The sequence below is a fragment of the Neoarius graeffei genome, chromosome 2, assembly GCF_027579695.1.
Source record: "Neoarius graeffei isolate fNeoGra1 chromosome 2, fNeoGra1.pri, whole genome shotgun sequence".
NCBI classification, from domain to species: domain Eukaryota; kingdom Metazoa; phylum Chordata; class Actinopteri; order Siluriformes; family Ariidae; genus Neoarius; species Neoarius graeffei.
In genome coordinates, this window is record NC_083570.1 from 32,472,993 (window position 1) to 32,490,646 (window position 17,654).

Consider the following 17,654-nt stretch of genomic DNA (forward strand, 5'->3'; position numbering starts at 1 on the left):
AAACCAAAAAGTTCTATTTTGGTCTCATCCGTTCACAAAACATTTTTCTAATAGCCTTCTGGCTTGTCCACATGATTTTTAGCAAACTGAAGATGAGCAGCAATGTTCTTTTTGGAGAGCAGTGGCTTTCTCCTTGCAACCCTGCTATGCACACCATTGTTGTTCAGTGTTCTCCTGATGGTGGACTCATGAACATTAACATTAGCCAATGTGAGAGAGGCCTTCAGTTGCTTAGAAGTTATCCTGGGGTCATCCTGACCTTGCCGACTATGACACGCCTTGCTCTTGGAGTGATCTTTGTTGGTTGACCACTCCTGGGGAGGGTAACAATGGTCTTGAATTTGTACACATTCTGTCTGACTGTGGATTGGTGGAGTCCAAACTTTTTAGAGATGGTTTTGTAACCTTTTCCAGCCTGATGAGCATCAGGAACGCTTTTTCTGAGGTCCTCAGAAATCTCCTTTGTTCGTGTCATGATACACTTCCACAAACATGTGTTGTGAAGATCAGACTTTGATAGATCCCTGTTCTCTAAATAAAACACGGTGCCCACTCACACCTGATTGTCATCCCATTGATTGAAAAGACCTGACTCTAATTTCACCTTCAAATTAACTGCTAATCCTAGAGGTTCATATACTTTTGCCACTCACAGATGTAATATTGGATGATTTTCCTCAATAAATAAATGACCAAGTATAATTTTTTGTCTCATTTGTTTAACTGGGTTCTCTTTATCTACTTTTAGGACTTGTGTGAAAATCTGATGTTGTTTTAGGCCATATTTATGCAGAAATATAGAAGATTCCAAAGGGTTCACAAACTTTCAAGCACCACTGTTGAAGAGACTTTCAATATGTAAATTGTAAATTTGCATAGACTGTAAAATGTAAATTTACATAGACTAATATTTAGTACAAAATATATTTTATATAAATATATCAATGTTGGGCGGCACGGTGGCGTAGTGGTTAGCGCTGTCGCCTCACAGCAAGAAGGTCCTGGGTTCGAGCCCCGGGGCCGGCAAGGGCCTTTCTGTGTGGAGTTTGCATGTTCTCCCCGTGTCCGCGTGGGTTTCCTCCGGGTGCTCCGGTTTCCCCCACAGTCCAAAGACATGCAGGTTAGGTTAACTGGTGACTCTAAATTGACCGTAGGTGTGAATGTGAGTGTGAATGGTTGTCTGTGTCTATGTGTCAGCCCTGTGATGACCTGGCGACTTGTCCAGGGTGTACCCCGCCTTTCGCCCGTAGTCAGCTGGGATAGGCTCCAGCTTGCCTGCGACCCTGTAGAAGGATAAAGCGGCTAGAGATAATGAGATGAGATATCAATGTTGGTGCTTACATAAATGAAGAAGTAACTTGAATGTTTGTAAACAAATGAACTGATAATGTTGGCGCGTGCACCAAAAGGTGTGCCTCGGGCTGCGTGCACGCTGGGTGAACTCCAGCACGCGTGCCATGAACAAGGCACACCTGTTCTCAATTAGAGAACTAAGTGTTGGGCTATTTAAGGACTGCGCTGATGCTAAAGCAATGCAAAGTATTACGCCACATTCAGTGCACGTTACCGAGCCTTGTTTCCCGTGTTTGTGGTTTTCCTGGTTTCTCGACTCCTGTTCCCGATTCTAGTTCTCGTCCTCGTTTTGCCTCCGACATACTGTTTGGGCCTCGACTGACCCTTTGCCTGTTTTCTTGTTTATGATATTACCTTGCCTGCCGATTTGGACTGTTTGCTTTTGTGTGTGTTTCATGCACTTTATGTAGATATCACACTGTATAAAATAAACACTTCTGCACATGCCTCTCTCGCACACTTGACATTAACCTGTGTCAGAAAATCTTTTTGTTCCACTTTCTAAGTATTTTCGGAGATGAAATTTTGTTAATCATTTGTTGTTGTTTGTATTAATTTCTAGTTTTGCAGTTTACCAGTAAATGTCAACAGATACAGTGGTGCTTGAAAGTTTGTGAACCCTTTAGAATTTTCTATATTTCTGCATAAATATGACCTAAAACGTCATCAGATTTTCACACAAGTCCTAAAAGTAGATAAAGAGAACCCAGTTAAATAAATGAGACAAAAATATTATACTTGGTCATTTATTTATTGAGGAAAATGATCCAATATTACATATCTATATTTCTATGCAGAAATATAGAAAATTCTAAAGGGTTCACAAACTTTTCAAGCACCACTGTAATTGACATTGTAACCACATGAAAATCCAGGTCAAAGATCGCATGTCATTCCTTGAACCAAAATATAAAATGTCTACTGATATTGTAATATTCATATATAATAGAATATAATGAGATATTTTCAGTAATATCAGTAGATATTTACAACAAACTGCAAAGAAAAAAAATCTGAATGGAATAGAAAAATTTCAAGCATGTAATTTTTTTATATGCTAGGAATTTAATTCTGATCTAATTCTATTTATTGCAATCGGATTCCAAATACTCTATAAGCATTCCATTCTGTCATGAATCAGAAAAAAAAAATATAAATCACAGCACTTTTATTTTTTTAAAGTCCTTCATCTACTTCAACAATGTTATGCAAAGATCGATCCATAACAGTTGTAAATGTCACTTAATTCCTCAGGGTGTCGATAATGATGGACACCGGTGAAAGTGATCATTATTATTGACACCTCACGTGACTTCTCAAATGCGCATTTAGATACAAAATGGCGACTGTCAAATGAAAGAGTAAGAAACAAAGTAGGTTTCGACAAGAATATCATGAAATATCAGTGAATTTCATAAGTAAAAACATGTCTATGAGCTTTCCACCATGCATACCTGCGATGATAACGTCTGAGTTTTCCTCAAATTGCTGATCATGCTAAAAAAATTCCATCTCATGTAACAAGCTGTGTCATTAGACGCCAAGATCAAAGGGCAAAGGGGAGGGCGGTCTTCCGGTTGATTAATTAACCAATAATAACTGTTGTAATTGAAACTCACCTTTGTAAAACAGTTTTTTATTGGTAAATCTGAAAAGGTATCGATAATTATGGACTGTCGATAATTGTAGCCGCTGCTCTCGTGTCTCCTCTCATGATAGCTCTTACAAAGTGCTCTTTTTTCATAAAGGTCACCTTTCCATTTGCTCTTCAGGTCAAGGGACTTTAGTGTGAAAATGTGTTTCTATTTTAATCTTGCCAAATATTGCTTTATTGAATCATCTGAAAAACTGAAATTCACCAAAAACCCCCAAAATTTTTTCAAAATTCACATATTTCCATTATTTGTTTTTTTAGTTTGCAATTTCAAATTACAAAATTGCATTAAGCAGTTTAATGGAAACACAGTTAGTAAAACATGAGTGATAGACATTTGAAAATAAATTTTGTTTCCTGTTCCTGTGTTCACACACTTCACTTTATTTTTCCGTGAGACGGCTGAATTTCCCATGAGCACTACTGCTCAAGCTCACACAGATGAAAAGACAGAAGCCGAGCCCACTGCTGAACACCAGTCATTAACCATGACGCATACTAACATGCTCGAGCTTAATAATCCGACTGCCAATCTGTCACAGAGGCTCCGCAGACAGGGTTTCATTACTGGGCAGCATGTATTTAGAGCAGTAGAGCTGCACTTCTGTCTTCCACCACTTGAGGTCACACCACTGTCCCTGTCAGACAATACTGCTGCATGCTGCATCTGTTTTGCTTCGTGTGCTGCAGGACTTCATTACACAGTAATGGACCATTGTGCCATTGACTAAAGCTAGAGCTTAACCGAACACTTTTCATACTTATTACAGTAATTGAGCATTGGGAAAAAAATTCATTTTGGCTTGATCGTAACTATAACCGTATACAGTATGTGTACCTCTTACTGGGGTTAATCTGTATCTCAGTGAATGGATAAATGACTTTCTGTTGGCGTCTCACCCCCAGAGGGCTGCCTGCTCTTGCGAGGTGATCGGGGTTGTCTCTGATAAGGGTCGCTGGATCCATACAGCTCTACAGTGCTCAAATTCAACAGAACAGTCTTCTGGAGGTAATCTACCACAACCAGGCCATTCGTATTGCCAAAGACCACACTATACAGAGGGGGAAAACAGAGCATACACAAAGGATTTATTCAGTTATTTAATAATCAAAGGATTCGAAAGTAATGGACAAAAAAATGATGGAGGTGCATTTATTACAATTCATTTTAAAATTAATTGATCTTCTTCTTCTTCTTCTTTTGGCTGCTCCCAATTAGGGGTCGCCACAGCGGATCTTTTGTCTCCATTGCTCCCTGTCTTCCGCATCCTTCTCTACCACACCTGCCACTTTTATGTCCTCTCTCACCACATCCATATATCTCCTCTTTGGCCTTCCTCATTTTCGTTTGCCTGGCAGCTCCATCCTCAACATTCTCCTTCCCACATGCTCTGCATCTCTTCTCAGGATGTGCCCATACCATCTCAGTCTCATCTCTCTTAGCTTAATTCCCAAGCTCTCCACATGTGCTGTCCCTCTGATGTGCTCGTTCCTTATCCTGTCCAACCTTGTCACTCCCATCGCAAACCTTAACATCCTCAACTCCGCCACCTCCAACTTTGCCTCCTGTCTCTTCGTTAAGGGTACGGTCTCCAATCCATATATCACAGCTGGTCTCACTACTGTCTCACTACATCTTACCTTTCACTTTTGCTGGGACTTTCCTATCACAAATGACTCCTGAAATCCTTCTCCAACTGCTCCACCCTGCCTGCACTCTCTTTCTCACCTCACTATCGCAGCCCCCATTTTCCTGCACACTTGACCCCAGGTACTTGAATTCACCAACTTTCTTTATGTCTACTCCTTGCATCTTCACTACACTCTCATCCCCATTCTCATTGATGCACATGTATTCTGTTTTGCTACAGCTCACCTTCATTCCTCTTCGTTCCAATGCATACCTCCATCTCTCCAAACCCAACTCAACCTCCTTTCTACTTTCACCACATATCACAATATCATCCGCAAACATCATGTTCCATGGTGACTCTTGCCTCATTTCATCCGTCAAGCTATCCATCACTATGGCAAACAAAAAAGGACTCAAAGCAGATCCTTGATGGAGTCCCACCTTCACCTTGAACCATTCAGTTGTTCTAACTGCACACCTCACTGCTGTTTCACTGTTCTCATACATGTCTTGCACCACTCTAATATACTTCTCATTCACTCCACTCTTTCTCATACAATACCATAACTCATCTCTCGGCACTCTATCGTATGCCTTCTCCAGGTCTACAAACACACAATGTAGCTTTCTCTGGCCTTCCCTGTACTTCTCCATTAACATTCTTAAAGCAAAAATTGCATCCGACGTGCTCTTCCTTGGCATAAACCCGTACTGCTGTTCACAGATTGCTACCTCTCTTCTCAATCTCGCCTCCAATACCCTTTCCCATAGCTTCATGGTGTGGCTCATCAATTTTATTCCTCTGTAATTACTGCAGCTCTGTACATCTCCTTTATTCTTGTATATTGGGACTAGCACACTCTTTCTCCATTCATTTAGCATTTTCTCATTCTCAAGCATTTTCAAGATCTTATTAAACAATCGTGTTAGGAACTCCACAGCCGTCTCATCCAAACATCTCCAAGCCTCAATCGGGATACCATCCGGTCCGACTGCTTTCCCAGTCTTCATTCTTTTCATGGCTGCCCTCACCTCATCCTTACTAACCAACTCTGCTTCCTGATATGCTGTCTCCAATGAATCTGACCTTTTCTCTCTTGGATTCTCCTCATTTAATAAATCCTCAAAGTACTCTTTCCACCTTCTTAATACACTCTCTTTGTCAGCACATTTCCATTTCCATCTTTCATCACTCTTACCTGCTGTGCATCCCTCACTTCCCTGTTTCTCTGCCTAGTTAGTCTGTACAGGCCTTTCTCTCCTTCTTTGGTCTCCAGTCTTTCGTACAACTCCTAGTATGCATCTGCTTTCGCCTTTGCTACAGCTCTTTTTGCCTTCTATCTCGTCTCTCTGCATAACCGCCTGCTTTCCTCGTCTCTCTGCTTGTCCCAATTCTTCTTTGCTAGCCTCTTCTCTTTTATAATTTCCTGCACTTCTTTGTTCCACCACCGTGTCTCCTTGTCTTCCTTCCTCCTTCCCGATGACCACCCTAGCACCTTCCTTGCCGCCTCCCTTACTAGTACAGCAGTAGTATTCCAATCTTCTGGCAGACTTCCATGACCACTCAATGCTTGTCTCATTTCTTCCCTAAACTCCTTCTGATGTTCAACCTCTTTTAGTTTCCACCACTTAATCTTCGGCTCCACTATTTCACGCTTCCTCTTTTTCACTTTCAAGCTCATCCTGCACATGACCACTTGATGTTGTCTAGCTACACTCTCCCCTGCCATCACTTTACAGTCTCCAATCTCCTTCAGGTTACCCCTTCTGCAGAGTATGTAGTCCACCTGTGTAGATCTTCCTCCACTCTTAAACGTCACCCTGTGCTGCTCTTTCTTCTCGAAGTATAATATTGACTATTGCCAAATTCACCCTCTTTGAAAAATCAACCACCATTTGCCCTTCCACATTTCTCTCTCTTACACCATATCTGCCCATCACGTCCTCATCTCCTCTGTTTCTCTCGCCAACATGTCCATTGAAACCTGCTCCTATCAGCACGCGCTCCTCTCTTGGTATACTTTCTACCACTTCATCCATCTTTTCCCAGAAAGACTCTTTCTCTTCATTCTCACATCCAACCTGTGGGGCATACGCACACACAACATTGATTACCACTCCTTGAATCTCCAACTTCATGCCTATCACTCTATCTGACACCCTCAATTCTAAGCTCCTTCCCTTCCATCTTTCACGCTCTCTCCTAACACACCTCCCCCCTCTCTTTCTCCTTCTCCATTTTGGCGCAGCAGTAGCACACTTTCCACCGGCACCCTGTTGACCAACAGTACCAGAGGCGGTTGTTGTTAACCCGGGCCCTGACCGATCCGGTATGGTATTTCTCTTTTCAATCCTCATGTTAGATTTGGCACAGTTTTACACCGGATGCCCTTCCTGACGCAACCCTCTCCAATTTATCTGTGCTTGGGACCGGCACCAAGAGTGCACCCCCAGTGGCTGGATTATTTTAAAATGAATTTATATTATTTTTAAATTTTAGAAGACTATAAAAAAATACAGCAACAATAGCACTTCTCAAGCATTAAGGGGGGAATCAATGCTCGACCGATCGATCGATCGATCGATCGATCGATCGATAGATAGATAGATAGATAGATAGATAGATAGATCATACACAAGATGATTATCTAAATAAAAATATACAATAACAATACAATATACAGGTACAATGAAAAATGGTTCATTGATATACTATACAAATTAAGCAGAAAAACAAAGAATAAGAAGATAGAAAAGAACATAATAAAATAAACATAATAAATAAAGCAGGATAAAGACCAGACAGATGAATGTGCTAAAAAGGAAAATGCCAAATGTCTGGGAACAGCTCTACTGTATAAAGGTAAGTGTTCTTTAAGATACATCTTTCTATAAGAATATACTGTGCAAGTTTGAAAATAAGAAATATTATTATACTTATATTAATAACAGCCCTATATATAATATATATTTTATTAATAAACAGTCGACTGATTATATATATACACACAACCCCGATTCCAAAAAAGTTGGGACAAAGTACAAATTGTAAATAAAAACAGAATGCAATGATGTGGAAGTTTCAAAATTCCATATTTTATTCACAACAGAACATAGATGACATATCAAATGTTTAAACTGAGAAAATGTATCATTTAAAGAGAAAAATTAGGTGATTTTAAATTTCATGACAACAACACATCTCAAAAAAGTTGGGACAAGGCCATGTTTACCACTGTGAGACATCCCCTTTTCTCTTTACAACAATCTGTAAACGTCTGGGGACTGAGGAGACAAGTTGCTCAAGTTTAGGGATAGGAATGTTAACCCATTCTTGTCTAATGTAGGATTCTAGTTGCTCAACTGTCTTAGGTCTTTTTTTGTCGTATCTTCCGTTTTATGATGCGCCAAATGCTTTCTATGGGTGAAAGATCTGGACTGCAGGCTGGCCAGTTCAGTACCCAGACCCTTCTTCTACACAGCCATGATGCTGTAATTGATGCAGTATGTGGTTTGGCATTGTCATGTTGGAAAATGCAAGGTCTTCCCTGAAAGAGACGTCGTCTGGATGGGAGCATATGTTGCTCTAGAACCTGGATATACCTTTCAGCATTGATGGTGTCTTTCCAGATGTGTAAGCTGCCCATGCCACATGCACTAATGCAACCCCATACCATCAGAGATGCAGGCTTCTGAACTGAGCGCTGATAACAACTTGGGTCGTCCTTCTCCTCTTTAGTCCGAATGACACGGCATCCCTGATTTCCATAAAGAACTTCAAATTTTGATTCGTCTGACCACAGAACAGTTTTCCACTTTGCCACAGTCCATTTTAAATGAGCCTTGGCCCAGAGAAGACGTCTGTGCTTCTGGATCATGTTTAGATGCGGCTTCTTCTTTGAACTATAGAGTTTTAGCTGGCAACGGCGGATGGCATGGTGAATTGTGTTCACAGATAATGTTCTCTGGAAACATTCCTGAGCCCATTTTGTGATTTCCAATACAGAAGCATGCCTGTATGTGATGCAGTGCCGTCTAAGGGCCCGAAGATCATGGGCACCCAGTATGGTTTTCTGGCCTTGACCCTTACGCACAGAGATTCTTCCAGATTCTCTGAATCTTTTGATGATATTATGCACTGTAGATGATACGTTCAAACTCTTTGCAATTTTACACTCTCGAACTCCTTTCTGATATTGCTCCACTATTTGTCGGCGCAGAATTAGGGGGATTGGTGATCCTCTTCCCATCTTTACTTCTGAGAGCCACTGCCAGTCCAAGATGCTCTTTTTATACCCAGTCATGTTAATGACTGATTGCCAATTGACCTAATGAGTTGCAATTTGGTTCTCCAGCTGTTCCTTTTTTGTACCTTGAACTTTTCCAGCCTCTTATTGCCCCTGTCCCAACTTTTTTGAGATGTGTTGCTGTCATGAAATTTCAAATGAGCCAATATTGGGCATGAAATTTCAAAATGTCTCACTTTCGACATTTGATATGTTGTCTATGTTCTATTGTGAATACAATATCAGTTTTTGAAATTTGTAAATCATTGCATTCCGTTTTTATTTACAATTTGTACTTTGTCCCAACTTTTTGGGAATCGGGGTTGTATATATATATATATATATATATATATATATATATATATATATATAAAATGAGTAGATTGATTATGATCAGCAGTTTACGAGCTACTCTGAATTTATATCAAAAGAAACATGCATGTGTAAAACAAATTCTTCTTGGACTATTTGCTGATTGACATGCTCATAAGGTCAAGAAAACATGTGAATTGTGTATAAGCTACTGTGTCAAAAAGACTGAGAAACCCCCCCCCCCAAAAAAAAAAAAAAAAAAAAAAAAAACCTCACAGGCCATATGAGGAGTTGATGGCCAGGCTGCTAATCTGTTGCGGTGGCTCTCCACTGACCCAGAGTAACTGAACCACCAACTCCACCTGATATCCAGGAGACTGTTTCAGAGGACTGCTGCGCACCCTGAGAGAGAGAAAGAGCACGAGAGAGTGTAGATACAAGCTTTAACTTTTAGTCTTTAGTTACACTGATCAATTTCCATTTTAATACTCTATACTGAACATGGAGTTGAAGTAGAACAAAAAGCAGAAAGAATGACAGAAGAGACAGGAAAAGAGACACTTTACTTGAGACAGGGCACATTATCTCTTATGCCATCAGATGAGTTGCTGCTGCTAGAGGGATGTGTGTGCGGGGCGGCATTCTGCAGACTCGGTGAGGTGTTTGGAGTGGGAGGAGCTGGTGTCTGGTCCCCTTCCGGTGACTCGAGATCATTCAGCTCATACTGCAATCGGACCTCCAATAACTGTGTAAACAAACATCCTTAATCCACCATTAATACTCCATATATACACTCACCAGCCACTTTATTAGAAACATGTTCTTGATTCTAAGATTCCTGTTCTTGGCTGGCAGAAGTGGAACCCAATGTGGTCTTCTGCTGTTGCATGCTGAGACGCTTTTCTGCTCACCATGGTTGTAAACAGTTGCTATGAGTTAGTATATCCTTCCTGGCAGCTCAAACCGATCAACAAGGCATTTCGACCTACAGAACTGTCTCTCACTCAATGTTTTTTGGACCATTCTGTGTAAACTCTAGAGACTGTTGTGTGTGAAAACCCCCAAGAGATCAGCAGTTTCTGAAATACTCAAACCAGTCCATCTGGCACGAACACCCATGCCACAGTGAAAGTCAAAGAGATCACAATTTTTCTCATTCTGATGTTTGAAGTGAACATTAACTGAAGCTCTTGATTTGAATCTGCATGATTTTATGCATTGTGCTGCTGTCAAGGGATTGGCTGATTAGAGAACTGCATAAAACTTCAGGTGTATGGGTGCTGTTAAAGTGGCCAGTGAGAGGGAGAGAGAGAAAGAGAGAGTGTATATGACAGTTATGCAATGAAATCAAGTCGTACATGAGCTGATAGCCGATGAAGTACATACGGTAGCTCTGAGTTGGCTATAAGCCATGTATGATAAGATTAAGTGGAATAACGGTTTTATTTTATCCACATTCACTAGATTTTGAGAAACAGAGCATTTTTATGTTTTGCAAACTCGAGAAATAAAAACTTCATCCAAAACATCCAACAAAATCATTTCCACTTAGAATGTAAACAAACCGGCGAAATGACAGTAGCAATTTGTGAAAAACTATATAATAATAATTCTTGAAAAATAAAAAAAGATATGTTCTTATTGTGGACGGCACGGTGGTGTAGTGGTTAGCGCTGTTGCCTCACAGCAAGAAGGTCCAGGTTCGAGCCCCTTGGCCGGTGAGGGCCTTTCTGTGCGGAGTTTGCAGATTATCCGCGTGGGTTTCCTCTGGGTGTTCCAGTTTCCCCCACAGTCCAAAGACATGCAGGTTAGGTTAACTGGTGACTCTAAATTAACTGTAGGTGTGAATGGTTGTCTGTGTCTATGTGTCAGCCTTGTGATGACCTGGCGACTTGTCCAGGGTGTACCCCACCTTTCGCCCGTAGTCAGCTGGGATAGGCTCCAGCTCGCCTGCGACCCTGTAGAACAGGATAAAGCGGCTAGAGATGATATATGTATATATATATATCGTGAAGATATGAAGTTTATCTTTGAGTGGTGAATGTATATATCACGATTGAGTGATATATTTTTTAACATTAAAAGATAAAATTAATATTTTTGTGTCACTGTGTAATGTTCTTTATATTATTTAGACACATCCACAAAAAATATGCAAGTTAATCAAAAGAATTTTAATTCTGAACCAGTTTGATATTTTGACAACAAGCATCAAATCAACGGGAAAGCACTGGGAGTGACGTCATCGGAGTGAAATATTAGGAATTATTATATATACACAGTACACTTTTTCCATGTAATAAAAACATGTATTCTGTTCCCCTACGATACTGCACACTGTCAAGACAACATGACATCACACGTCGGAGCTGATGCCAATATCCAATGAGAAAGTTTTCTGCTGCGCATGCACAGAACCAGTTCTTTGTTCGCTGAGAAAGACTAGGCTAATTCAGTGCTAGGATTAGCTATGCAATAATTAAGCACTAAATAAATAAACTGAAAACTGAAACTAAAAATGCATTGGACACCTGAAGGGCTACCAAAACTTCATTAGATATTTTTCATGCATATTTGCAAGAAAAAAAACATACCAAAGGACATTGAAAAACTGGGAAAAAAGTGTGTGTATGTATAATAATAATAATAATAATAATAATAATAATAATAATAATAATAATGGCTTTTTTGTGGTATATCAGATATATTCCATTCAGCTAGCATGATATTGAACTCATCTTCGACTCGTTCAATAACATGCTAGCTGAAAGGAATATACAGTGAGGCAAAAAAGTATTTAGTCAGTCACCAATTGTGCAAGTTCTCCCTCTTAAAAAGATGAGAGAGGCCTGTAATTTTCATCAGAGGTATACCTCAACTATGAGAGACAAAATGAGAAAAAAAAATCCAGAAAATCACATTGTCTGATTTTTAAAGAATTTATTTGCAAATTATGGTGGAAAATAAGTATTTGGTCAATAACAAAAGTTCATCTCAATACTTTGTTATATACCCTTTGTCAGCAATGACAAAGGTCAAACATTTTCTGTAAGTCTTCACAGGGTTTTCACACACTGTCGCTGGTATTTTGGCCCATTCCTCCATGCAGATCTCCTCTAGAGCAGTGATGTTTTGGGGCTGTCGCTGGGCAACACGGACTTTCAACTCCCTCCAAAGTTTTTCTATGGGGTTGAGATCTGGAGACTGGCTAGGCCACTCCAGGACCTTGAAATGCTTCTTATGAAGCCACTCCTTCGTTGCCCGGGCGGTGTGTTTGGGATCATTGTCATGCTGAAAGACCCAGCCACGTTTCATCTTCAATGCCCTTGCTGATGGAAGGAGGTTTTCACTCAAAATCTCACGATATATGGCCCCATTCATTCTTTCCTTTATGTCGTCCTGGTCCCTTTGCAGAAAAACAGCCCCAAAGCACGATGTTTCCACCCCCATGCTTCACAGTAGGTATGGTGTTCTTTGGATGCAACTCAGCATTCTTTCTCCTCCAAACATGACAAGTTGAGTTTTTACCAAAAAGTTCTATTTTGGTTTCATCTGACCATATGACATTCTCCCAATCCTCTTCTGGATCATTCAAATGCTCTCTAGCAAACTTCAGATGGGCCTGGACATGTACTGGCTTAAGCAGGGGGACACGTCTGGCACTGCAGGATTTCAGTCCCTGGCGGCGTAGTGTGTTACTGATGGTAGCCTTTGTTACTTTGGTCCCAGCTCTCTGCAGGTCATTCACTAGGTCCCCCTGTGTGGTTCTGGGATTTTTGCTCACCGTTCTTGTGATCATTTTGACCCCGCGGGGTGAGATCTTGTGTGGAGCCCCAGATCGAGGGAGATTATCAGTGGTCTTGTATGTCTTCCATTTTCTAATAATTGCTCCCACAGTTGATTTCTTCATACCAAGCTGCTTACCTATTACAGATTCAGTCTTCTCAGCCTGGTGCAGGTCTACAATTTTGTTTCTGGTGTCCTTTGACAGCTCTTTGGTCTTAGCCATAGTGGAGTTTGGAGTGTGAATGTTTGAGGTTGTGGACAGGTGTCTTTTATACTGATAACGAGTTCAAACAGGTGCCATTAATACAGGTAATGAGTGGAGGACAGAGGAGCCTCTTAAAGAAGTTGTTACAGGTCTGTGAGAACCAGAAATCTTGCTTGTTTGTAGGTGACCAAATACTTATTTTACAGAGGAATTTACCAATTAATTCATTAAAAATCCTACAATGTGATTTCCTGGATTATTTCCCCCCATTCTATCTCTCATAGTTGAAGTGTACCTATGATGAAAATTACAGGCCTCTCTCATCTCTTTAAGTAGGAGAACTTGCACAATTGGTGGCTGACTAAATACTTTTTTGCCCCACTATATCTGATAGACCACAAAAAAAGCCAGCCAATATTATTTAAATATATAACTCAGATCTGTGATGTATTTCATATGAAAAATGTGAATCTTTCAATATGGGAAGATAAACTTCATACCTTCAAGCCAATGTGTCATTTTCTTTTTATTATATAGACACATTCACAAACAAAAAGTATATGTAATATTGGATCATTTTCCTCAATAGATAAATGACCAGGGCGGCATGGTGGTGTAGTGGTTAGCACTGTCGCCTCACAGCAAGAAGGTCCTGGGTTCGATCCCAGCGGCTGACGAGGGCCTTTCTGTGTGGAGTTTGCATGCTGTCCGCGTGGGTTTCCTCCAGGTGCTCCGGTTTCTCCCAAAGGCATGCAGGTTAGGCTAATTGGTGGCTCTAAATTGACCGTAGGTGTGAATGGTTGTCTATGTGTCAGCCCTGTGATGACCTGGCGACTTGTCCAGGGTGTACCCAGCCTTTTGCCCGTAGTCAGCTGGGATAGGCTCCAGCTTGCCTGTGACCCCGTAGAACAGGATAAAGCGGCTAGAGATAATGGATGGATGGAAATAAATGACCATATTTTTGTCTCATTTGTTTAACTGGGTTCTCTTTATCTACTTTTAGGACTTGTGTGAAAATCTGAAGATGTTTTAGGTCATATTTATGCAGAAATATAGAAAATTCTAAAGGGTTCACAAACTTTCAAGCACTTTTACGATCAATACTACAACAGACTGTACGATAACGATTATTACTACAACAGACCAGACGATAACACATGTCCTTCACATCAGATTAAACAATATTGATTTCATGTTGTCATAATAGTAAATAAACTCAATGAACAAAGCATTTTAGCTAGCTGTAATTAATCTATTTATTTTCATGTTGGGGCGGCACGGTGGTGTAGTGGTTAGCACTGTTGCCTCACAGCAAGAAAGTTCTGGGTTCGAGCCCAGCAGCCGACGAGGGCCTTTCTGTGCGGAGTTTGCATGTTCTCCCTGTGTCCGTGTGGGTTTCCTCCGGGTGCTCCAGTTTCCCCCAAAGACATGCCGGTTAGGCTAATTGGTGGCTCTAAATTGACCGTAGGTGTGAATGTGAGTGTGAATGGTTGTCTGTGTCTATGTGTCAGCCCTGCGATGACCTGGCGACTTGTCCAGGGTGTACCCCGCCTCTCGCCCATAGTCAGCTGGGATAGGCTCCAGCTTGCCTGCGACCCTGCACAGGATAAACAGCTACAAATAATGGATGGATGGATTGTCATGTTGTCTAAGATCAGGTGGAATATTGTACGTTGTAAACCCAGCACTTTTGAACTATATGTGCTTTTGTATTCATACTAATTGCACTGTCAGTAACCACAGACATTCAGCACAAATCATCTTAAGCACTGATGAGGCATAAAGATGCAGCAGGTCTAAATCCCCAAAAAGAGCACTCACCATTCAGCTGGGAGCCATTTTGTAATTTGCACCACTTTGCTCAAGTAATTTGTTTTAGTTGCAACATTTCAAAACTGTTATACAAATGATTTAATAATTTAAAGTGATTCCCAGTCATGTCACTCTTCATAATTTAGGGGACTGCACTGAAGTGTGCAGTGTGTGTGTGTGTGTGTGTGTGTGTGTGAGAGAGAGAAGCCAGGGGACCCAAGGTGCTAATGGGCTCAAATTGTCTCTAATTAAGCCATGCTGATAATATTCAGTAGCTGATGGCACTCATCCTCATCACCCGTATTGCGTCTGTACTTAGTGCAAAGCCAATCATGGAAACTGCTTGAACGTGTTTTTTCCCCATCCCAACAATATGAACATGAATATGATTTTTCTCTTTAATAATGTATATGACCAGCGATTTAATATCCATTTGCATGGAAACCTAAAAATTTAATCACAGCCTTACATTTGCAAAATGTCATTGATGTCAGACAACATTAAAGGGCACATCTTAGGTATATTTAGGAGCAAGATCAATGTAATTCTCATCTCATCTCATTATCTCTAGCCACTTTATCCTGTTCTACAGGGTTGCAGGCAAGCTGGAACCTATCCCAGCTGACTACGGGCGAAAGGCGGGGTACATCCTGGACAAGTCGCCAGGTCATCACAGGGCCGACACATATGGCCCTTTTCCACTACCCTTTTCAGCTCACTTCAGCCTGACACGGCTCGCGTTTCGACTACCTTAGAGCAGCAATGTCCATCTGTCCATCCCAGGAAGGGTACTCACCTTCTGAAATCAACTCCTCTCACAATTTTTGGAGGAATTTCACGAAACTTGACAGGATTCTTTGTTCTATGTCAGTAATATGCATATTGCAATTTCGTTCAATTCAGTTGCATTTTACCAGAGTTATGGCATAATTGCCAGCGGGGGATATTGTGTTCTCAGAGTGTGTAAAGGGACATACTTTCATATAAAAAAACACTAAATTGGTCCAGGATATGCCCTTTAATATAAGGAGTTGTGGACAACCGGCTCAATGAACAAAGCATTTTAGCTAGCTGTTTTTTTATACTTTCATATAAAAACAACACTAAATTGGTCCAGGATATGCCCTTTAATATAGAGAGCTGTGGACAACTGGCTTCTCATATAGACATACAAGATTGAATATAAATTTAGGCACCGCCTAAAAGTGGAGCTCTCGATGACCGTAAAATGTGTTTGTAAGTGGCGGCCAGAGCTGTCACTCACTACTCATGCTACGGGCAGAGCTGTCAGCCCAGGAAGCTGTATTTGTTATGCAACAGATGCTCGCTGCTGTGTTTATATTCACCATGTACCTCCATCAAAGGTTCAGCATGGTAAGTTATAAAGCTTTGCTGTCTGTCATCCTGATATGTCATTCATGCACAATGTAAAGTTTGTGCGCTGTCTATTGAGTGTGTTTTTTTCGTGTTTGGTGCATTGGTTGAATTGTAATTTAGCACAAGACTTTGAGCGCAGAGGCTAATGGTGCACGTTTGGATAACTTGTAGAGGTTTGCACCCTTAGTTGAACGGAGCAAGGTGTGTAACGTTCAGAGCATAGTCTGTGAACTGGTGCTATTTTTCACATTACTGTGAAAAATTGTGTATTTGTTTACAACCATGTTACATAAATTTTTTGTTTTGCTTTCTTTAGTTTTCACAGTGCTCAGTATACGGTGTATGGTGTTTGATACTATACTTGTGTCCCCATCCCAATGCGGCGGCGCGATGTAGCTTACAGCAGGTTATGGTCGCTGAACTGCTGGCTGTCCAGGTGGTGCTCTGAAAACAGTGTGGGCTTTATAGATAATTGGGCTAATTTTGAGGGCACTGCTGGCCTGTTAGGGCGGGACGGTATCCATCCCACTCGGGAAGGTGCTGCTCTCATTTCCTGCAGCATAGGTCATAGTCTCAGAACAGGCCTAGTTAATTTCTGACAATCCAGAGCCAAGGCCAGGGAGCAGACGAACAGGCTAAACCGACTGTCTGCTAGCTGCACAGTCTCGTCACTCAGGGTCCACTACATTGAGACTGTGTCTGTTCCCCGAGCTAAACAAAAAGGTAGAAATATTCAGAGAGTTTGTTCCAGTAACCTAATCAATATAAAATTAGATCATACTGACTGTACAGCTGCTGCCAGCACCTTTGATCTAAAGGTGGGGCTATTAAATATTAGATCTCTTACATCTAAAGCGCTAATGGTTAATGAACTCATTACTGATCAGGAGTTTAATGTACTTTGTTTAACTGAAACATGGATTAAGCTAAATGAATATATAGCATTAAATGAAGCGAGTCCTTCTGGATACAGTTATATACACCAGCCTCATCTAACTGGCAGAAGAGGAGGCGTCACAGTTATTTATAATGATTATCTAGGTGTAACACAAAAACCTGGTTATAAATTTAATATATTTGAAGTTCTTCATACTCATATAATGTATGTAGCCTCAAAAAGTAAGTCTACCCAGTTAATTCCGTTACTTATTATTTACAGGTGTAGGTACAGTCCATCTAAGAACTACAACACAGTCCCTTTAAGGACTACAACTCCCATCACCAGCTTCCGCGTTG

The 17,654-nt window shown here is 40.8% G+C and overlaps 1 protein-coding gene across 4 annotated transcripts in view; it reads right to left on the bottom strand.

Annotated features, from left to right (window-relative positions):
- The window catches only part of stxbp5a (syntaxin binding protein 5a (tomosyn)), a 322,570-nt gene that overhangs the window by 15,659 nt on the left and 289,257 nt on the right, over window positions 1-17,654 (bottom strand). For all 4 annotated transcript variants that reach the window (XM_060914103.1, XM_060914104.1, XM_060914102.1 and 1 more), the window contains exons 16-18: window positions 9,805-9,983; window positions 9,515-9,640; window positions 3,908-4,059 (exon numbers count right to left, since the gene is read on the bottom strand). In XM_060914103.1, the coding sequence (XP_060770086.1) occupies window positions 3,908-4,059; window positions 9,515-9,640; window positions 9,805-9,983 (457 nt within the window). The remainder of the gene's footprint in view (window positions 1-3,907; window positions 4,060-9,514; window positions 9,641-9,804; window positions 9,984-17,654) is intronic.